Raw genomic sequence first — 22,732 nt, 5'->3', positions numbered from 1 at the left:
TCACCCATGGTCAGTCATGACCGAGGGGGGCCTACTAATTCGAGTTAACCATAAGAGTTCAAGCAAAAACCCTAAGTCCGCAGGGCAACCAACCCACGGTCCATAGAAGATTATAGTTGCTGAGATTAGTGTTGTGCAATGTGCAAGAACCTGATATTTACTGGAGTGAAATGGTTCTCGAATGTGGTGGTCACCGTCTGCAGGCTCTTGCACAGTCTTACTGATGGTATTAGCAAATTGAGAGCGTGCCAGGGTGATGTGGGTCTTCGATGATATTGGCTGTCTCTTTAACGCAGCACTTCCTATAGATTCCTTTGATGGAGGGGAGGTCGGTACCTATGATGGGCCACGCTTTGTAGTTTCATTCTTCTTGGCCACTCAAGTTACTGAATCAGGCCGTGATACAACCAATCAGAATTCTCTCTACCATAAACCTGCAGAAGTTCAAAAGAATACACTGCGCCATATTGAACATCTCTGGAGAGAAGGAATGGGTGATGTTTTGTGTCGAGACTCTTGTTCAGTCTGAAAGAAGGGTCTTGACCTGAAACGTCACCCATTGCTTCTCTCCAGAGATGCTGCAGGTCCCACTGAGTTACTCCAGCATTTTATGTCTATCTTCAATTTTCTTGGCCCCGCTCTGGGAGTAGAAGTGGGGTCGGATCCGGACCGCAACTGCCGTGAGCCCCAGACCGAGTTTGGCGATCGTTTGCTGCTGTTGAAGGTGAGACGTTGCGTCACGCCAGGGTCTTGGGCCTGTCCCACTTTGGCCGTCAGTTCCGCGACACGCCGTTGGCGAGCCAAAGATTTTGTTCGCTACAAATATTTCGGAGCCCTGCGCGATGTCGCTCACAACTCCATACCCCTCCGCGCTTCTCAGTGGGACCGGCCCCGCGCGGCCATACGATGCCTGTGAGCCTCAACGCGACCACGGCCAAGGACACGTAAGTGGGACAGGCCCTTTAATTGTTAAAGAAATTACAGAAAGCAGAAGAGTTTACTAAATACTTCACCATGCTTACAAAAGACTAGCATCTCAACGTCAAAGTTAAGAACTTTATTGTGATTTCTGTAGCACCAATCAGAACTTACTGATTCTGAAGCAAAAGGTAAGGTTGCCATGTCCACTGGTTTGGCATATGCCCCGTTTAGGAATCCTTTGGCAACTACCAAATGCACTGATCCTTTGGTCTGCTGGAGCATTGAAATAGCTTCTTGGTGAGAAACGTTCTCATCTAATGGTGTATGATTCAAGGCCAAAATCTGATCATTTTCTTGTAACCTGCCATCCCTATGAGCAAAACAAACAAAATAACCAAACTGTCAGATAAAGTACGATCAATTCCATAACAGGATCTATTTTCTTTAGAGAAAAACTAAAATTGATGTGCAGCCATTAATTAAGGAGTTTTAGTGTGGAATTAAACCAAAGCAATTCAAACTTTCATTTTAGCCTTAACTGACATTCAAAGTCATTGGTATTCTTGAGTATGTTCAATCACTTTAAAAGCAATCCACACAAAGTATATGATAAAATACCAAACAGCAACTTGTATTTATAAAGCACCACTAATATTATAAAGCTGTCCAATGGCAGAAGCCTACTGAGAATAAAGACAACAAGCAAAAAAAGGAAACTTTAGGATTGTGAATGGAAGGTTGAAGGCATGTGCCTCAATAGTGGTGTGAAGAAAATGTCATGGAGTTGGATAAACAAGCCAATCTAATACAGGTTGAACTCATTGAATGTAGGATTTAAGAATGAAATAGATATTTTATTTCACAATAAACCTTATGACATCAACATATTCAACAAAATGTTCTTCACCATCAAAACAATCTATTAAATACTCTTCCAACAGTTCAGAAATACAAATGTTCTCTGCACAACTCATATCGTGTTCCAAGATCTTAGAGAACCATACATATTCCAACAGTGTAACATCGCTGTTAGACGCACTTATTTTCTTTTGGGCCTCCAAACCAATGTACAGTCTAATCATGGGCCACATGCTCTGAATTAATTTATCAAAGTACACCATAAAATTAGTTCAGAAATCAAAAGATTGTAAAATCAAAAGACATAGAAGCAGAATTAGGCTATTCGACCCATTGAATCTACTCTCCACATCCACTCTATCCAAGCCTTGCGCTATCTGGTAAGTTTCAATTAGATCCCCCTCTGTATTTTTTCCAAGAATTCAAGCACATCCTTAAATCTTTTTCTCTATCTCTTCCCATGACAACATTCAAGAGAGAGTTGGATTTAGCTCTTAGGGCTAAGGGAATCAATGGATATGGGGAAAAAGCCGGAACAGGGTACTGATTTTGGATGATCAGCCATGATCTTATTGAATGGGCCGAATGGCTTGAATGGCCCGAATGGCTTGAATGGTCCAAATGGCTTGAATGGTTTGAATGGGCTGAATGGCCTACTCCTGCACCTATTTTCTATGTTTCTATGATAGAGCTTGGAATAGTATCACTTTTTCAAGTCCAAATCAGGCCAGTAAACAACATCATGACATTGGTCCACTTATTCTTCTGGTGGATTTGGAATATTCTCCAAATACTATATTGATAGTATCGTTCAAATGCCGTGAGCTGCATGCTATAGGTATTCCAGCTCCTAGAAACAGAGGGCGGGGATCATAACTGCCTGCTGGACAATGAGCTATATGCCAGGGGTAAAGTCTTGATCTTCAAACATCTTTTCTTCAATTGACCAAAAGGCTCATGATTGCACATTGAAGGTGATAGTGAATTTCATCACTGATGTCTTTGTTGACATGGCTTCTAAAGTGTGAAATGTCCTCTGACTTCTATGAGCCTTTCCTTATCAGAGAGCGAAGTTCAGTTTAATTTATTATTGTCACATGTATCGAGATAGTGAAAAATTGTTTTGGGTGCTATCCAGTCAAATAATTCAATACGAGTACAAACACGCACAACTTAAGAATGGTACGTTTGTAGTGGAAAATAGTAGAACTTCTGGGACAGCACACAAAGAGTCAACACTCTCTCTCATCTCCAGTCACTGCAAACATCTTCTGATCTTGGCCTAAGGGGATATGCATTTATTGTTTAGCCTCCTTTCCAGCTTTATGGCCCAGCGTCATGGTGGCACCCAGCCCATTGCTGTTGGTTACCTACACAGTAAATGCCATTCTGTGCAGCTGCTGGAGGCTGCGCTCGATGTCCTTGCTCACCCAACTGCTATAGAGTTTTCAATGTCTGCTTTAACCACTCTGGCTAAAGACGAATTTGAGCTGCTGCCTTCCACAGCCACTCAGCTACTTCTGTGCACCAAGATCATCATTTACCACAGGATTTTAAGTCGCTTTCGAGAGGCATAGGCAGAATAGGAGACAACTTTTGGATTGTTGTATATTGCATTAAGCTGCATATTCCGTCATTCTTAGATGAATGAGTTGACAATGGCTGGACTCTTGTTCCCCAAAGGCAAGTGCACTCAACTGGACTCTACATTCAACAGCTGTTTCCATGGTCCTGGACTCTCATTGCCATAGCTTGAAGTGTTTCAGCATTTTGGAACTAATTGTAATCCCGCCAATTATCAATTACAACATGTGAACTTCCATGAAATCATAAATTATTTCATTATTCATATTTTAAGAATATGAGCATCATTGGCAAGGCTAGCATTTATTATCCATCCTGTTTCCAAGTGACAATGTTTCTCTTTCTGTACACTTCCACTCCAGTTGATGTGACTTTGTTAGTTCTTATTGGTTTCACCTCACAAACCTTCAGTCTAATTGATTTTGAAGCTACACAGCAGTTTTTTAAGTTCACTAAGTCTCAGATGCTCAGTTTCACTGACTGCGACATTATCACCGTGCACTTCCAGCAATACATTATCAATTTTAAGGCCGACCACACTGAATCCTAGACTTCCAGTTGCTGGATTGTTCAATTAATGTGTTCTCCTTATCTTCTCTAATGAACAGTTTCAAATGTAGATTAAGCAAATCAGAAAAAAATCTATTCAAAGCTACAATGTTTAATTCTGATGCAAATTAGCCTATAGATACTTAGGGTTAAAGACTCAAAGATGCAAAAGGAAGTTTTGTCCGTCAAGAGAACCGGTTACCATAATATTCTAGTTAACTAAAAAGATCACCTGCAAGCGACAATTCATGTGAAAGACAATATTACAGCAGCTGGAACATAACAGCTTAATATAATCTCTCAAAAATGTCAAAGCTCTAGTAATATCAATATCAAAAAGATGTAGTTGAAACATAAGTGTTACCTCTCTGCTATGCTTCCTTTCTGTATTTCCCGTATAAAAATACCAAGTTCATCCATATTATCGTTTTTAAGGCCAACCACACTGAATCCTAGGCTTCCAGTTGTTGGCTTGCTTAATTCAATATGTTCTACTTGCCGACCCTAATTAATATTTTCAAATGTAGAATTAACAGAGGCAAAAAAATATTGAGTTTATATATAATTAGCCAAACATGCACATGACAAATTACATGCATACATCCAAATGAAAAATGGACAATGGACAGTATTATGCAGAATTTCTCAAAAATTAAGAAACAGTCGTGATTAAATTGGCCAATCAATAAGTACTGTAAATATGCATTACCTTTTGTGATGAGCCTAAATACTGTTACCATGATTCATACAAAAGGGAACATTTAAAAATGAAGTGTCACAAAAATATATTTTCTTGCAATTAAATTCTGTGTTTAATTTCCCCCTTTCCACAAGATATGTTAAAATATCAAATTGTCAAGGCTAGCTATTACATTTCACTCCATTATTATCATCAATATCCTGGTGTTGTTTATATTAAAAAATAAATACTGACCTGAGCTAAAATTTGCATAACATTATCAAACTCCTCTTTTGTTTTTTCAGATGTCTGCAATAATCCTGACTGGCCATGAAATGGAATATCTGGAAAGAGTTTTGCATCTTCTGCCACAACTGCATTGTTCATAGACTGTTCTGCATTGAAGACCAAGAGTCCCTCTTGTGAAAAGTCAAAATTGGGAGATGCATTTGTGGACATGCAGTTCAGCTGTGGATAAACACATACTCAATTACATTATTTGAAATTTAAGCAATACAACAGATTCTCCCTGAAGGAAGCCCTTTAAAAAAATCCATAATGGAATAGTTTAAAATGTACCAAATCAAAACAGACTTTGTTACACACAAGGTTAACAAACAATTTGTCAGGCCTTTATTGTGCTCACTGTAAATTAATTGCTGTGTGATATGAAACACTGGTACAAACAGACTAATGTTTTTCACATCCTTCTAAACTATTCTGTGATTTAATAATGTCATGGTTGATCTGATTTCTGAATATTACAGGTCAAACTAAAGTTGAAACACATGGAGAGACAAATTAGTTTTTTTTAAATTAAAATTCAAAGAAATATAATTTCACAAAAGTTAAATATATTTTACAAGTGGCTCTCCAGACAGAATTAAGTAAGCAGTTGCATTAAAAAAACATGTTAGGCACTTACCTGTTCCTTTAGTTGTTTGATGGAATGCTGAAGGGTTATTATTTGATTGAATAAGGGGCTTTCAATTGTATCACGGAAAATACCTAGCTTCTCGTTTTGAGACGAATCTCCTCTCTCACGTAATCGTGTCTGCAAGCGAGACAGTGCCTGCAATACCTGCTGTTTATCAACTGTACAAGGAAAATTTAATTGAATAAAATTAGCATTGCTACCCTTTAAACATTTGTAACCGCACACAATATAATCTATCAACTGAGTCAGAGTAAATTATTTAAATGATGGAGGCATATGTATGGTGAACCATATTTAAATGTAGAGATGAGAAAGCTGAGGGGACAGTGGAGGGTTTGGGAACTGGTCAGTATGTTTTCCTGCTACAGTGCATGCTGTGACTGAATCCAAACCATTCACTACACAAATTTTTCTAAAACATAATATCATACAAGTGACTAATGGTGTCCCTCAGGGTTCGGTGCTAGGTGCATTGCTGTTTGTCGTCATCATCATCATCAATGATTTGGATGAAGATGTATGGCATGATTAGTAGGTTTGCAGATTACACAAAAGTGGATGACATTGTAGATCGTGAAAATGTTTATCAAACATGACAGCAGAATCTGATCAGTCGGGCATTAAATAGATTTTAATGCAGATAAATGCGAGATGCTGCATTTTAGGAAATCAAACCAGGGCAGGACCTTCACAGTGAATGGCAGGGCATTGCGGAGTATTTCTAGAGCAGAGGTATCTAGGAATGCAGGTACATAGTTCCTTAAAAGTGGTGTCACAGGCAGATATGTTGGTCAAAAAGGGTTTCGGCACATTGGCCTTCATCAGTCAGGGTTTTAAGTATAGAAGTTGGGATGTTATGTTACAGCAGTACAAGGCGACAGTGAGGCCACAGTTGGAATATTCAGTTTTGGTCACCCTGTTATAGTGTTGTCAAGCTGGGAAGGGTGCAGAGAAGATTTACGAGAACGATGCCAGGACTCGAGGGCCTTAGCTGAAGGAGGAGGGTGAGCAAGTTAGGACTCAATTTCATTGGAACGCAGGAGGATGAGGGTGATCTTATCAAGGTATACAAAAGAATGAGGATTAGATCAGGTAACCGCATCAAGATTGAGTCTCTTGCCCAGAGTAGGGGAATCGAGAACCAGAGGACAAAGGCATAAGGTCCAAAAGTAACATTTAGACAAGTACATGGATAGGATTGGTTTAGAGGGATGTGGACCAAACACAGGCCAGGGCTCGAAATTAACGGTTGCCCGGGTGCCAATGACCACCTAAAGTCCCGCCGAGCAACCTAAGATCCCTGGTGCCATTTTGCCTGGCTTGGCAAGCACCAGGGACACATGCCGTTCAACTCTGAGCGGGCGCCCCTCTCTATCTCTCTCTCTGTCACTCTCCGTCTCCGCTCCTCATCCGGCCGGCCGCCTTGCACATGCGCACTGCCACGGCCTGCACATCCTCCCCCTGCACATGCGCACAACCACAGCCAGCACATCATCGGCTGCCCTGCACATGTGTACTGCCACGGCAACTGGTCGGCGCCGGGCACTTTCTCCCTCCCTTTGCATTGTGGGAGATCTGGCCGCCATTGCTGTCCGGTCGCCGCCTCGCCGCGACCACTGAAAAACCACCCAGAATCATACCCTGGAGCTGGAGTAACTCCTTGGAGTAACTCTTGCTTCTTGGTTTCCTAGTCCTCCAAAAATATTCCAAATGGAATTTAAACTGGAGGTTTTGGAGGGTCCACCACCAAACTCCAAACTCTGAACAATAACAGCCTATTGCACTTTATCTGTTTATTTATTGTGTATATATATGGTCTAAGGTATATAGACACACTGAACTTTTATCTCCTGTTCTGTATTATGTTTACATATTCTGTTGTGCTGCAGCAAGCAAGAATTTAATTGTCCTATCTGGAACACATGACAATAAAACTCTCTTGACTCTTGACTTGGACTTAAGCAAAAAAGGGTTCTTGGGAAAAAAGAGCTACTATAAATTTAGTTGCATCTGGTTGGGTAACTATGGTAGGGTGAAGTCTATTCCATGCTTTAATTGTGCGGGGGAACTCCATGGAGCAGCCAGCATTTCTGGAAAGAAGAAATTTGGTGATGTTTCGGGTAGAGACCCTTCTTTAGACTCCCTCTGGTTTTAGTGTTTTTAGTTTAATTTAAAGATACAGCGTGGAAACGAGCCTTTCGGCCCACCGAGTCCTCGCCGACCACCCGTACACTAATTCTATCCCACACATTAGCGACGTAAGTCAAGAGTCAAGAGTGTTTTATTCTCTCACGTCCCAGTTAGAACAATGAAATCCTTACTTGCAGCAGCACAACAGAATATGTAAACATAGTACTCTGTAAACAATGTTATAAACGAGAAAACAAAACAGTGTATATTTATATCTATATTACTAAATCTCAATCTTGACCGCTTTTGGCCGACTGTGCTGCAATTTCCGAGAGAACGGCGCCACCTACGGCCGTCATTTTTGGCCACCTCGCTCAGAGCCCCCATCCGACGTATGAGTGCGGAGGATTTTTTCCGTCGATGAAAAATGAGAGAGATATTAATGTTTTTACAAAATTCCCCATTCTCTCTGCTGCCCCCGCTGGCGGCAGGGGGAGGGACTATAAAACCAGGAAGTGTCGTGGCTCACTCAATCTCTGCCAGACCAGGAAGCGAGAGGGTCACGGCTCTCTGAGCTGCGAATAACACTGAACGCACGTCTACTCCACGGTGAGTCCCCTCCATGCGGCTGTAAAGTGGCTGCAGCCCTTTTTAAAAAGTTTGGGTTCACAAAATGAATTTTGATTGTCGGGTGTCTGCAGCCCAATTGTTTGCCTCTCCCTTTTGACAAGTTTGTGTTCACAAGATGAATTTTGGTTGTTGGGTGTCTGCAGTCCAATTGTTTGCCTCGCCTTTTTGACAAGTTTGTGTTCACAAGATGAATTTTGGTTGTCGGGTGTCTGCAGCCCAATTGTTTGCCTCGCCTTTTTGACAAGTTTGTGTTCACAAGATGAATTTTGGTTGTCGGGTGTCTGCAGCCAAATTGTTTGCCTCGCCTTTTTGACGAGTTTGTGTTCACAAGATGAATTTTGGTTGTCAGGTGTCTGCAGCCCAATTGTTTGCCTCGCCTTTTTGACAGGTTTGTGTTCACAAGATGAATTTTGGTTGTCGAGTGTCTGCAGCCCAATTGTTTGCCTCGCCTTTTTGACAGGTTTGTGTTCACAAGATGAATTTTGGTTGTCGGGTGTCTGCAGCCCAATTGTTTGCCCCGCCTTTTTGACAGGTTTGTGTTCACAAAATTAATTTTGGTTGTCGGGTGTCTGCAGCCCAATTGTTTGCCCCGCCTTTTTAACAAGTTTGTGTTCACAAAATGAATTTTGGTTGTCGGGTGGCAGCAGCCCAATTGTTTGCCTTGGCTTGGCTTTTAAAATCATTGCAACAGTTGGATTCCTGCCCAAGCATCCATACAGCCCACAATGTCTATACTAGCCCTCTGGAAACCAGTACCTTCAGCCCGCAACACCCATACTAGCGCAACAGACAGCCCCCCCCCCTGCCCCCCACCTCACCCCCCACTGGCGAGCAGTATTGGAATTGGTGGACAGGTACAATATTGCGTTGGTGACCAGCCCTCCCGTGTGATGCTGGGACCCAACGGGTCCCACTTAGTCTAGTATGAATATATAACTATATGTGTGTGTGTGTGTGTGTGTGTGTGTGTGTGTATGTGTGTGTGTGTGTGTGTGTGTGTATGTGCCCACACACACACACACACACAATTTCCCTTCTGGGATTAATAAAGTTCTATTGTATAGTATTGTGTGTGTAGGAAGGAACTGCAGATGCTGGTTTAAACTGAAGATAGACACAAAAAGCTGGAGTAACTCAACAGGTCAGACAGAATCTCTGGACAAAAGGAAAATATTACGTTTTGGGTTGGGTCTGAAAAAGGTTCCCGCACACCTTTGGAATGTGGATGGAAACAGAGCACCCGGAGAAAACACATGCGATCAAAGGGAAAAGGAGCAAACTCCATACAGACAGCACCCATATTCAGGATCAATTCCGGGTCTCTGGCACTTATAGGCAGCAACTTTATGGCCAATGCATTGCCCCATAGTATGGCATAGTCTTGAACTGAATTAAAACATACAGTAGCTGTAAAGAGGGACATAGCGTAACTTAGGGATTGAAGACTGAAAATGGATAGTTTCTTTTTTTAGTAACCAAAGTTATCAACGTATAATTTTTGCGTGTTGGAAAACAAAATATAGTGGCACAGCTGGTAGACTGGTAGACTTGCTGCCTCACACGCCAGAGATGTTCAATCCTGTCTTCGGGCACTGTCTGTGTTGAATTTGCACATTCTACCTGCAAGCGTGTGGGTTTCCTCCCACATCCCAAAGACGCGTTGGTTTTGTAGGTTAACTTGTCTCTGTAAAATTGCCCCTAATGTGTAGGGAGCGGGTGAGGAAAATGAGATAACAGAACTTGTGTGAATGGGTGGTAGACAAAAAAGCTGGAGAAAATCAGCGGGCGAGGCAACATCTATGGAGTGAAGGAATAGGCGACGTTTCGGGTCGAAACCCTTCTTCAGACTGATGTCCGGGAGTGGGGGCGGGAGAAGGAAAGGAAGAGGCAGAGACAGTAGGCTGTGGGAGAGCTGGGACTGGGAGGGGAAGGATGGAGAAAGCAAAGTCTACCTGAAATTGGAGAAGCCAATGTTCATACCGCTGGGGTGTAAACTACACAAGCAAAATATGAGGTGCTGTTCCTTCAATTTGCGGTGGGCCTCATTGGCCATGGAGAAGGCCCAGGACAGAGAGGTCGGATTCAGAATGGGTGAGGGAGTTGAGGTGCTGAGCCACCGGGAGATCAGTTTGGTTATTGCGAACTGAGTGGAGGTGTTGAGCGAAGTGATCGCCAAACCTGCGCTTGATCTCACCGAGGTTGATCATACGCTGAATAATCCAACCACATTTTTGTTTGGAAGTGGAAAGAAATAATAGAAATCGCTTTCATTGCAACGTGTAAAGAGCTGAGATACTGTATTATAATTTTGCTGCATGTCATTGTGGTATATATCATGTCTTGATTGGTGAATATGTTTAGTTTGTGACTTTATTTGAAGCAGAAATAATATGTGAATGGTTCATTGAGCATATTTCCAACTGGTAACTATGCACTTTGTCCGAGCCCATTATCGCACGCGTCATGCAAGCCGTCTTAAATCACCACCTAAACTGTAATTTGGCAACCTAAAAAGCTGCCTAGGTTGCCCGGCTGGAAACAGGGAAAAATAGTTAAGTGAGAGCCCTGCACGCTAGTGGGAGTAGTGTAGTTGGAATACATTGGTCACTGTGGGCAATTTGGGCCGAAGGGACTTTTTCTTTCTCTATTCCTTTCATCTGATATCTCAATTTCCTTTAATTTCCACTCCACGAGCGTCACTGATTCATATGTTTTCCTATACTCCATCGTATCCTTTGTCATATTTGCTTCTCTACAGTATATCCACAATGCTTTCTGCCTTTCTATTCACTGCCTCATTTTCATTATGCCTATGTATCTTTCATGTATTCAATACTTTAATAGTCAAGAGAGTCAATGATGTTTTATTATCATGTGCAACAGGACCAACACAATGAAATTCTTATTTGCTGAAGATTTACAGGCACATTAAAAACAACACAACAAATAAAGATATAAGAAATGATCAGCTATTACAGGTAAGTTAGACCATGATAGGCCAAGTCCAGATAATGAATGTATTAAAGCCATAGTAGTGTAATGTTCATAGTAGCTCAGTGTTGAGGAAAGGTTGTGTTTGGGGTTGTGCGAGGTGATTTGAGAGCCTGATGGTTGATGAGAAAAAACTGTTCTTGAACCTGGAGATACTGGTGCTCAGGCTTCTGTACCTTTTCCCCGATGGTAGCAGTGAGACGAGAACATGGCCAACATGGTGTGGGCTTTTGCTGATATTACATCACCAAACCCCTATGCTTACTTTCATTGTGCTACTGATCTTTCCAATCATCATCTATTACCTCCCTAGTGCACTGACTCCTGCACGTTTGCCTCCTGTTTCTTCACCTGATTTGTGTTTCCCATATTCCCCACTTTATCACATCCTTCATGCTGTTTATGTCGTCCACAACTTTTATTTATTTTCTTCTACCTTTCATGGTAGCCCTATTCCACCCAAACAAAACCCGTCAAATAATGGCTAAAAATATTGCTTTAAATAGTGAAACAAAAATAAAACTCAAAATAATTTAAAGTTTTTTTTAAATGCTGTATGATTTTTTTTTGAAGGGTCTAGTGGGACTAAACTGCCAATGGAACATGGCCAACTGGTAAGAACGTGCTATTAGAGAGGTTAACTATAGATTTTCTATGGTCATATATTCAATCATGGCAAGAGAAATAAGGCATGACAAACAGGAATAACTTTGATGTTATTAAAGACAGTACCTGTTAACGGATTTTCTGGCATGATTATATCTTCAATTGTTTGCTCTATTTCAAAGAATCTATAATAATAAGAGAAATTATATTGATTTGAAATACAATATCCATATGGCAACCAACTCAAATCAATTTCTGTTTCTCTAATAAGGCTGTTTTACCAGAGTTTTTCTGCATGACAGTCCTCCAAAGTTTAGTTATGTCCAATTTAAAATTGAATATATACTTAAACACGTACATGGAAAGGAAAAAAAATCATAAACATTGGAAATGTTTACACTTTTTTACCCATTAGCCTTTTGTTAGTAACATTGAGATTTTTCAGAACATTCAAAATTATCCATATTAAGTTATGTTCTCATGAGGGTGCATCGAATTTCATCCTGCCATTATCCATAATACATGCTCTCCTCCCTGTCACCATTCCATTCAAAACACAAATGCAGGTAATATACATTTACCCCTCCCACAGAACATCACATGTTCCTATCATGTGATAAGACTATTGGCGTATACTTCCTCCAACTACTAATTCAGGATCATCACACAACTCACCTCACGTTCGAGGGGCCAAGTAAAAATAAGATGATAATTTTACGCTACCATGGGAACCCCATGCTCGGATTTGTATAGCTTAATTCAGATCCTGGCTGCTGGTCCCTCTTGCATTTCACCCGCTCCTTTTCTCTTTAATCTGCTTTCTTTTGTACCATCTTTCATTTTGCCCCTGTACATGTCAACTTTAACATTAATCATCCTGTTAACCTTCTCAGCATTTGACAGTCACTGTAGTTATTTTTTAATATATATGTTTGATTTAATGATAGGTTAAAATGAGGTCCAAGCTGCCCTCCAGCATTAACATAAGAGATCTTAAAACACTAATCAGAGAAAAACAGGAAACTAATTGCCTGACACTTTTCCTAACATTGGAACACTGACAAAAAGGTGAACTTTTGCTATAAATTACTTCGAGAGTTTTATGATGGTGGAAACCTGTATGTAACTAAATATGCTCTTTTAAACTTTTTTTTCTGTGATATCTTTTTGATCTAGGAAAGTATTTTGAACTGAAATATCAACTAATCTCTGCTTGGTTGACTATATCATTTGCCTCGAGTGCCTCTGGCATTTCTGTTTTTGTTTCAGCCGTTCTGTTTTGCTCTTGTGCCTTGGCTTGCAAGAAACTTCAGCCATCGTTTCATCCTTCCGTTGCATAAACAGAAAATCGTTTTTTTTCCACAAAAGCTCTGCATAAAGGCTTGTTTTCAGAAGCTTATTAATGAAGATGGGGGCACCATGTCAAAAACTATTCTTAAAGTTAAAAGTAGTTTAGCATGAAGAAAATTTAAAATATATATATTTGCTGGAAATTTGAAATAATAATTTTTTTGACTGAAAAGTTACCATCCCTTTTCACGGATACTGCCTGACCCAGCATTTTGTGTTATTTTGCCTTATTGTTAATAGTTGCCCTCACCAGTTTGATTCAATAGAATATTTGTACATCTGTAAAAGACTGAAAATTATGTGGCAGCTACTTTCAAGAAAAGATATTTATTGTGGTTCTAAATGAGGTGTTCTTTTTCTTTCTTGCCAAGTTATCCTCTATTTTACGATTATTCTGGCTCAATGCAGCAAATTGACAACCTGGACACATTAAAGATTATCTCATCATCCTGTATCAAAATCAAAGTAAGGAGAGTAAACCAGCAATACGTCTGTCCACACATGCGGAAAATGTTTAGCAGAATGCCACTTCCTTGTGGAAAGATAGAGCAATCTTTGGTGGAAAAAGTAAACTTTGTCTCCTCTTTAACTCGGCAGAGATTACCACACCCGTCAGCTGACTGAGGCCCGAGCTCTCTGTTCGGCCACTGAGGCCGCGGCTTCCAGTCGCTGCGCTAACATTGGTCACCAAGCTCCGTCATTGGGGCCAGCGGCCCCCCATAACTTTACCTCGGTGTCGTCCTCAGCTGAGCGGCCGCTGCCCCGTCCGGTCTCACCTCACCTGCCCCCCCCCCCCGCCCGCCCGAGCGGAAGTGATTCACAGCTCACCTGAGACAGGAAATCGTGCGGCCATGGAGTCGCCTCCCCCGGCGGCGGGTTGCCATCGTTGCCAGTGATCAGCCGGGCGGCGGGTCGTCCCTCACCCCCAGCCCGGGCATTGAGTTACTTCCCCCGGCAGCGGGTTGCCATCGTTGCCAGTGATCAGCCGGGCGGCGGGTCGACCCTCACCCCCGGGCCGGGCATTGAGTCTCCTCGCCCGGCAGCGGGTTGCCATCGTTGCCAGTGATCAGCCGGGCGGCGGGTCGTCCCTCACCCCCAGCCCCGGCATTGAGTTACTTCCCCCGGCAGTGGGCGGCCCAGGGACCCATCCCCGGCCGGGCGGTGGGGTCGCCATCCCTGGCAAGTGATCAGCAGGACAGCGGAACACCCACCACTGCCGGCCGGGCATCGAGTTACCTCTCCCGGCAGCGAGCGGGCCAGTCGTAGTCGTCCCTGGTAGTAATCGGCCGGACTTGGGTCACCTATCCCCGGCCGGGCATGGTTATTGCCACAGAGGTTTCTAAAATCCCGTTTATAATATTCTCCACACGGGTCTCCCAGAGGCAAGCTATGAGGTTGTACAAGACAACTCCCAAGCATTGAAAGTGGAAGGTTTATTTTTTTTTTAAGGAAATTAGATTGCTCAGTATAGAGCAGATGATAATAAACAAGCAGTAATGGAAAGGAAATTATTTTTGAAATGTACAAGGAACATAAATATAGTTCAGAGGAAAAGCAACAATTAAACCATGTGGTGTTTGTAAAGCATGGTTGTTCTTTTGTACATCTGTGTTACCATACAATACAATACAATTTTATTGTCATTTGAGCCTCAGTGAGGCTCAAACGAAATTCTGTTTCCACAGCCATACAAACAAAGACAATTCCTAGACATACACACAATTTAGTTCACACAAACATCCATCACAGTGAACCCACTGTGATGGAAGGCAAAGTCTTTTCTCTCCCCTGTTCTCCATGTCTCTCCCGATGTCCAAGCCCCATGCGGGCGATGATAAGTCCCACGGTTATTTTAGGCTGTGCCGGGCGATTTACGGCCCCGCTCCCGGTCTAAAAGTCTCGAAGTTGGAGCCCCCGGCGGGCGCTGGCATGTCCCACGGCCATGAAGCCGCGCCGGGCGATGTATGACCCCGCTCCGGGTCGTTCCAACCCTGCGACACGGGCTGGAGAAGTCGTGTTGCGGGAGCTCCTGGAAGCGGTCTCTCACCGGACCTGCGGCTGCGTTGCTGGAGCCTCCGAGCCCCAGGAGTCGAGTCGCAGTAGCGAGTCACCACCGCTCTCCACGTTCCGAGGCCAGCCAGCCCCACATCCCCCCTCGCAGCTCCGCAGTCTCCCGAGCCCCCGGGTCGATCAGGCTGAAGGCCGCTCCACGGTGCTAGGCCCCAACGACAACGGAGACCCGACAGGAAAAAGGTTGGGTCTCCCAGACAGGGAAGAGATTTAAACAGTTTCCCCCTCCCCCCCGCCCCCCACATATACACATTTAAAACCAGTATTAAAAAACACCAAACATTACATTTAACTAGACAAAAAATAAAAAAAAGACAGACAGGCTGTAGGGGCCGCTGCAATGGGTGAGTCGCGCCGCCAATTACAGTTCACTACAGAAGGGTACCATACAATGTTTGAAGGATGCATTTTAACATGCATAGGGTCCTAAAAATTTAGAATGCTCTTTAGCAAACAGTAATTGATTTGGGTTCATTTTCAATTTGAGATTAATAATGTTTTCGGTAATCTGACGTATTCATTCTGGATGAGGAGATCTTGCACTAGATTCAAATTTACTTAAGGGGCTATCCCACTGCGGCGACCTAATTCGCGAGTTTAGAAGAGTTTGCCCTCGACTCATACTCGCAGCATGGTTGACACGAGGTCCTAGCAGGTCTTTGTAACTCTCCTTAATGCTCGAGAGTAGTCCCCGCATACTCGAGGCCTCAGCTAGGTCGCGGCGTATTTTTCAACAAGCTGAGAAATGCCTGCGAGTAAAAAAAGGTTGCCATGGAAAAAAATCAATATTTTTTTTACTCGTAGGTTTAGTCGAAGTAGGTCGCAGTAGGTCGGCATGTTATTCGTAGGTAATCGAGAGTAGTCGAAGGTAATCGAAGGTAGTCATAGATAGTCTTCAACATAGTCGAAGGGAGGTCGAAGGAGATCGTCTTCACTCCACTATTCGGTGTCCAATTTTCCCGAAGCTAGTTTTCAACATAGTCGAAGGAGGTCTTCTACATAGTCGAAGAAGGTCTTCAACTTGACACTTTTTCAAACTCTTCTAAACTCGCCAATTAGGTCGCCGCAATGGACAGCCCCTTTATGATGCAGGGCTAGGTGGCAATGTAGGTTCGGAGGAGGATGCACTATGTATTAGGTGGATATGAACATATATAAATGAACAAAAGCATGTTAGGTAGAACAATGAGAAAAATAAATTAACATGGGGAGAGAAATAGAAAGGCAAAATTAATTTTCTAAAGAAAAGGGATAGATTGAACCGTGTTGGTGTGCAGAAGAAATTGGGTATCTTTGTCCAAAAATCACTTAATGTTAACATACAGGTAGTGTAAGTGATTAGAAAGATAAAACATAAAATATAGACACAATGCTGGAGGAACTCAGCAGGTCAGGCAGCATCTCTGGAGAGAATGGATAGATGATGTCAGGACCCATCTTCAGACCGGAAACATCACCTATCCATTTTGTCCTACCTGCTGAGTTACTCCAGCATTTTGTATTATATCTAAGGGAGAATATATTTGCAATAAAATGTTCTCCAAATTTATTCTTGACCAAATGGTTGAGACAGGCTTACACTTGCTGGAGTTTAGAAGAGTATGGAGTAATCTCATTGAAATATCCAACATTTTATGAGATGGACAAGCAAATGCGGTGTTGGTGTTTCCCTTGACTAAATCCAGGGGACAGCCATTCAAGACAGAAGGTAGTGAATCTAGGGATTTCTCTGTCCAAGAGGACTAAATGCTCAGCCATTAGATATATTGAAGACAGAGATTAATAGGTAGTAAGGGAATCTTGCGGGAAAAAGATCCGAAGGTAAAAGTTCAGCAATGATTTTATTCATCTGTGGACAGGCATGAGGAGCTTTATTGCCTACTCCGGCTGTATTTTATGTACTTAAGATAATGAAAAAAGGTTGGTTAGGGAGTTATGTGACATGAGCTGTCTTTGGTTCCAAAGAATAAATATAATTCAAGTTAAATAGACACTATAAATGGTTTATTTCTCTGAGTTGGAGGCAAGGAGGATACGACCTCCAGCATCTATTTTATGAATTCTTCTCAGAATCTAGGATGTCTCAATCAGATAATCTAAACTCCATAGATCTAGATTCTTCAATTATTCTCCACAGAACAATCTCCTGATGCCATGAATCAAGTTAGTGAATATACACAGCACGAAGTCTATTCAACCTCAGCGACAGAGTTCAAAATTAGACACATTACTTCAATAGAGATCTTATCAAAACACCATTCAATCTCAGTAAGATTTGCCTTTGTACCCAAAACTCTTTGCAATAGTGACCATCATTCCATTCATCTTCCTGATATTTTATTGTATCCGAGTGTTTACGTCCCACATTTACTGAATTAGTAAATTCAGATCTGTGTGAGCTATGAATAGCTGGGAGCTCAATGCTGATTCATGTGACAACAAACTTGTAACCATATACCAATCTGAGAAAAATGATTAATTCTTCCTGTTTTCTGTAATTTTAATAATTCAATTATTTGCTAACTATGTTATCACTTGAATTATTTTATTATCAGGGTTTTATTTTGTATCTTTTTTTAAAGTCTAATTAGTGTACCATCTTCATTGGTTCTTATCTGTCTATTTTGCTAATTACAGCTTTAGAAAACTGTTTCAGAAATTGTCAAATGTGATTTCCCATTGAAATTATTTTTCCCATTGATGTTATTTAATCATACAATGATTTTCTAAGACCCCTGACACTTAATGATAGATTACAGGATTTTTCCAAAAAAGACATAAGGCTAACTGGTCCATGGGTTCCTCTTTTAGATGTCTATGTTAAGTGTTCCATATAAATGCAAAACATATTTATATTGTACATGCAAGCTTTGGGAACTGGCATAATTTATATATCAGTATTTGTGTATAATTTGTGGGTAACAATACCAAATTTTGCTATTACTTTTTTAATACAATTTGAAGATCCAATTTTATGGTTGAATATTTTGTTCACCTAATTTGCATACAATGTTATGGTTATGCATTTATTATATCTGATGGTTTGGGGTACCCATCCCAGTACAGGTGTACTTCACAAGTGCATAGTTTCACATTTCATTAGCAACATCATTTGGGCCATTAAGTCTCTAAGCAATTCTATAATAATCCCACTTATTTCCTTGATACCTAATTTTTCACATGCTCATAAACATGCTACTTGAAATATCATGGTGACATTACTATAGTGTGGTTAGGTATTGCATGCTTAATTCTTCTGTGTTACACGTTCATAAAGATTTTGGGTAATAGTATTTTATTTGAGGACATATTACGCTTCATTTTTAACAAACATACATAGTGACATCTGACTGTCATACTTCAGTTTCGGTATTATATACTTATGTTTATAAAGAGCTTTTGTGTACAGTTGTGCTTTCTATTTGTATTTGTCATAGTTACTTTTCAGTTTTATAAATATGCAGTCCAGAGCTTTATAATTGTGTAACAGTAGTCTTTCACCTTTGTAATTGTGCTCAATGATGCTTGTGCTTTGTAATTGTATGCAATAATGGTTATTGTGTAAGAACAGTGAGGAACACTTCAGTTTTGTATTTAATGATGCTTTGGTTTTGTGTTTGGTTCTATCTGTCCTCAAAGCCAGAACTATTCTATGATCATTACTAGTTATCCTACATCCCTGGAAGCTGCAAATGGAGGACTTCTACTCTATTCATAACCCCTGACCTGAACACGAGAGGGAGAAAAAGCGAGCCTACTGAGCAACATCAAACTAGGCCCACAGATATAATATTCTGTGCAGGGATGAGGGACAATGAGGAGGTATTGAAAATATAGTTTTATCATAATCTACACACCGTTTCATCAGAGAAAGGCTCAAAGCCTCATGGCAGCACTCTGAATCAACAGTCATGAAATACTGTATCTCCAAAGAACTGTAAGATGCCAGCATCACCCATGCATTACAGGTACCAATGAATGTTTGACTCAGTCTGAAGAAGGTTCTTGACACGCAATGTCACATATTCCATCTATGCAGAGATGCCTGTCTCTCTGAGATACTCCAACATATTTTGTCTATCTTCGGTGTAAACCAGCATCTGCAGTCCCTTCATGCACTCTTAGCTGTTATCCTAAAATTATGTTCACTAGGTTTGGTAGGTTTTAATTGTCAACATTCAAATTATACACGTTAAAGTCCTCTGTCAATCAGCCACACATTTCAACACTACCCTTAATAAAGATCCACAACCAGACCCTAGAAAATATGGACCATTTCCATATCTGCAATCACATGTAAATTAAGAAATAAATTCAACATCCTCTTCAGCACACCCACACAGCTCTAGGGCATCAAAGAAAGAGAGTATTGAATAATTAAGCCCTAAAACCCAGCACAAACCTTATGGTCTACTTGGTAACAATAACCCCTTCCCTGCAGTATACGGTCAAGTTATGCAGTCTCTTCAAGTCACTGGAGGCATACCACCTTTACTATCTAAGTCATGAGTTCATACATGACTGTCTACTTCAGCTCATTAGTCACATCAGGAGAAACTACCGAAGAAATGACAATGCTGTTTTGTAATTGTGCTCAGCCTAGTTCAGAACTGATCTGCGAATGCAAATATCCAACTTCCTGCTCGGGCATCACGTGAGCATGTTGCAAGATGGCGCCGCCCAGGGAGCTGTGGTCGCTGTTGCTGTTGGCTCCGTTTCTCTGTCCTTGTTTCATAAACGTCGCTTCTGTTGACATCGGAAAATGCGAGGAGCTACGACTCGGGCAATATCCTTTATATAACAACATGTTTATATTAATAGAGAAATCGGCTTTCCTATCGAGCAGGTGTGATGGTGTTTTCGATATAATCATAATTAGGAACAAGTGTTTGATCATTAGCATGATTAGGAATCCTCTCGGCCGATGCTGCCAGAAAAGATTGGAGAGAGACTCGTGCATTTAAAAAAAAATGTGATTTCGAGTAGTTTATCTGCCAAAAAGTGGATTGCCTTGCAAACTGACATATGTAAACAATGAGGATTGCAAGTTTCCGATGATCTTCGTGACCATTGTACCTTAAATGTATAAACGGATGCATTGATGTGATGCATACCTTTACAGTGAGCAGTGATGCATTAACTTTAGCCAATATGATTTAGACTAACAGATTCTACAATATTTTTACTGTTTGTTCAACTATGTATGCACTAAAATGTACTAATAAATCAAGTTTATTGTCATATTGAAGTAATTTCATACAATAATGTTTAGGGTTTTTTTCCTGATACGTATGTATATAATTTTCTGAAATATATTGAATTCCTATATACTGTGCTGCTAAATTTGTAATGATACTAAATTATTTGAAATATTAATGATTAAAATCAAAACATAAACATGCATGCTTGAGGAGATAGATTTTAAGTATGGATAAATGTTTCCTTAACCTTTTGCTTCTGTACATATATCTGTGAAACTCCCAAGATAAGTGATATAACACAAGAACCAGAAAATTGCACAAATAATACTGCCTTTGGTAACACTTTTTTACTACTTATAATTTATATGAACGTTCTGAGTAAAAGGATAAGTGAATTGTTTCCTGTTTCTACTTGTATCAGAAGACTATTTCTAGAGGTGTGGAAGAACAGTTTGGATTTGGTCTCCATCCTGTGAGATAGTATCTGGCATTACTGCATAAATCCTCAAGGAAATTACATGGTTAGGCAGATTTGTTTGAGAAACTTAAATTTTTTAATTCATTATTTTCAAATAAAGTGTAAAGATCATTAGTTCTGTCCAAAACCTATACATGTATTTAATAAAGGTCTGTGAATAGCTTCTCTAAAACTGTTCTTAAATGGGTTTCAAACGTAGCAAAGGTTTTTCTTTTCACCTAACTAAGTAAAAATATGGGATCTTTCTTTAGTGTCATTTTGTTTATGTGATATGGCTGACCAATTGTTTGAGCAGAATGCCAAATGCAGTGGAGTCCAATGCTTTTTGCACTCTGTCTCACCTGGAAGGAGTTCTAGGTGACACAAGGGTATGCAGGCACATCCTCTAATCTTATCTACTGCATCCGGATAGCATGCAACAAAAAGCTTTTCCCTGTACCGCCATACGCACGACAATAATAAACTAAGTAATAAACAAAGGTAAACTGAAGCTGATCTTGCGGAAACATACTCTAAGTTCCCTCTGCTGATCAGTACCTTCTGAGGTCCTACCATTGAGTACATCCAGATGATTAATGTATATAACATCAGCCAGCGTTACCTTAGTTGTTCTCCCAAAATACATCACCTGGCATTTTTTCAGACTAAATTTCACCTGCTGTTGCTCTGTCCATCTTACCAACTCACCAACATCATTCAGCAGCTGAAAACGATCGTTCTTTCTCTCAACACTTGTGACCTTTGTGCAATATGCGACTTTACTAAATCGTGCTTCTTACAATCAATCCTTGCAGGACACAGACTTTCAACCACTAAAACAGACTATGAACTCTCAGCCTCAAATTAATAGACTAATTTGGATCCAATTTGGAAAAACTACCTGTATTACTGGGAACTTTGTAAGCCTAGCTTTCTCTGCATGAACTTGTTAACAGGCTTCACGAAGTTCACACAGTCTACATCACTTCCAGTACACTTAGTCACCTTCACAACATTCAATCAGATTAAGCAGACAGAATCTCTTCTTAACAATGTCATGGTGACTATCCTTGCCCTCCAAGTACAGATTGATCCAATCCCTCAGAATATCTTTCCAATAATTTCCCTATCACTGATGTTAGAATTACTGGCCTGTAACTAGTTGTCTTATTCCTGATGCCCTTCTTGAATAAAGGTACCACATTCATTGTTCTATAAATTTCTGGCCAGAGAAGATTTGCACATATTTGTCAGAGTCCCAGGAATTCCCCATTCTTGTTTTGCATTACAGACTGGGATGCAGCCTACTTATGGTGTGATGGCTCAGCGAGTCGAGTTGCTGCCTCAAAGTTCCAATAATCGGTGTTCAATTCGGAGCCTCTAATGTCAGTGTGGTGGTTCTCTGTGACCATGTGGGATTTCTTTGGGTGCTCTACTTTCTTCCCATATTCAAAACACATGTGGGTTGGGAGGCTAATAGGCTGCTAAATTACTCCTGTAGTGGTAGAATTTGCATGGGGACTCAGGGAAATCTGGCCTGATTAATGGGGATCAGTGTAACTGGATACATGATGGGCATCACTGACTCAGTAGGCTGTTGGGTATGTTTTTTTGATGTTTGACGGAAGGACTTGGTGTGCCTGTGGCATCTCATCGGGCCTCGGGAATACATCCACCTTAAAAGCACACTAAGACCTCCAGTGCATTTTTTCTTTTACAGTAAGTTGTTCTAAGATTCCAACATTGCCTTCCTTGAATTCTCCAACTGC

General features: G+C 41.0%; 2 protein-coding genes across 7 annotated transcripts in view; one reads left to right on the top strand and one right to left on the bottom strand.

The window, feature by feature from the left end:
- patj (PATJ crumbs cell polarity complex component) overlaps positions 1 to 14,588 on the bottom strand; it is a 226,801-nt gene extending 212,213 nt beyond the window's left edge. For 4 of the 5 annotated variants that reach the window (XM_033028540.1, XM_033028544.1, XM_033028542.1 and 1 more), the window contains exons 1-6: positions 14,064 to 14,588; positions 12,012 to 12,070; positions 5,517 to 5,686; positions 4,847 to 5,059; positions 4,277 to 4,416; positions 1,093 to 1,291 (exon numbers count right to left, since the gene is read on the bottom strand). In XM_033028540.1, the coding sequence (XP_032884431.1) occupies positions 1,093 to 1,291; positions 4,277 to 4,416; positions 4,847 to 5,059; positions 5,517 to 5,686; positions 12,012 to 12,070; positions 14,064 to 14,119 (837 nt within the window). In that variant the 5' untranslated portion in view covers positions 14,120 to 14,588. Of the gene's footprint in view, positions 1 to 1,092; positions 1,292 to 4,276; positions 4,417 to 4,846; positions 5,060 to 5,516; positions 5,687 to 12,011; positions 12,071 to 13,964; positions 14,044 to 14,063 lie in introns of those variants that run through there. The other variant, XM_033028543.1, reaches the window with a different exon arrangement.
- Positions 14,589 to 18,804: 4,216 nt separating this feature from the next.
- The window catches only part of tm2d1 (TM2 domain containing 1), a 66,351-nt gene continuing 62,423 nt past the window's right edge, over positions 18,805 to 22,732 (top strand). Inside the window, exons 1-2 of one of the 2 annotated variants that reach the window (XM_033028547.1) lie at positions 18,805 to 20,091; positions 20,769 to 20,842. In XM_033028547.1, the coding sequence (XP_032884438.1) occupies positions 19,976 to 20,091; positions 20,769 to 20,842 (190 nt within the window). In that variant the 5' untranslated portion in view covers positions 18,805 to 19,975. The remainder of the gene's footprint in view (positions 20,092 to 20,768; positions 20,843 to 22,732) is intronic. The other variant, XM_033028546.1, reaches the window with a different exon arrangement.

The sequence above is a fragment of the Amblyraja radiata genome, chromosome 10 (genome assembly GCF_010909765.2).
Source record: "Amblyraja radiata isolate CabotCenter1 chromosome 10, sAmbRad1.1.pri, whole genome shotgun sequence".
In the NCBI taxonomy this organism is placed as follows: domain Eukaryota; kingdom Metazoa; phylum Chordata; class Chondrichthyes; order Rajiformes; family Rajidae; genus Amblyraja; species Amblyraja radiata.
This window is presented reverse-complemented; position numbering and strand designations above follow the sequence as displayed.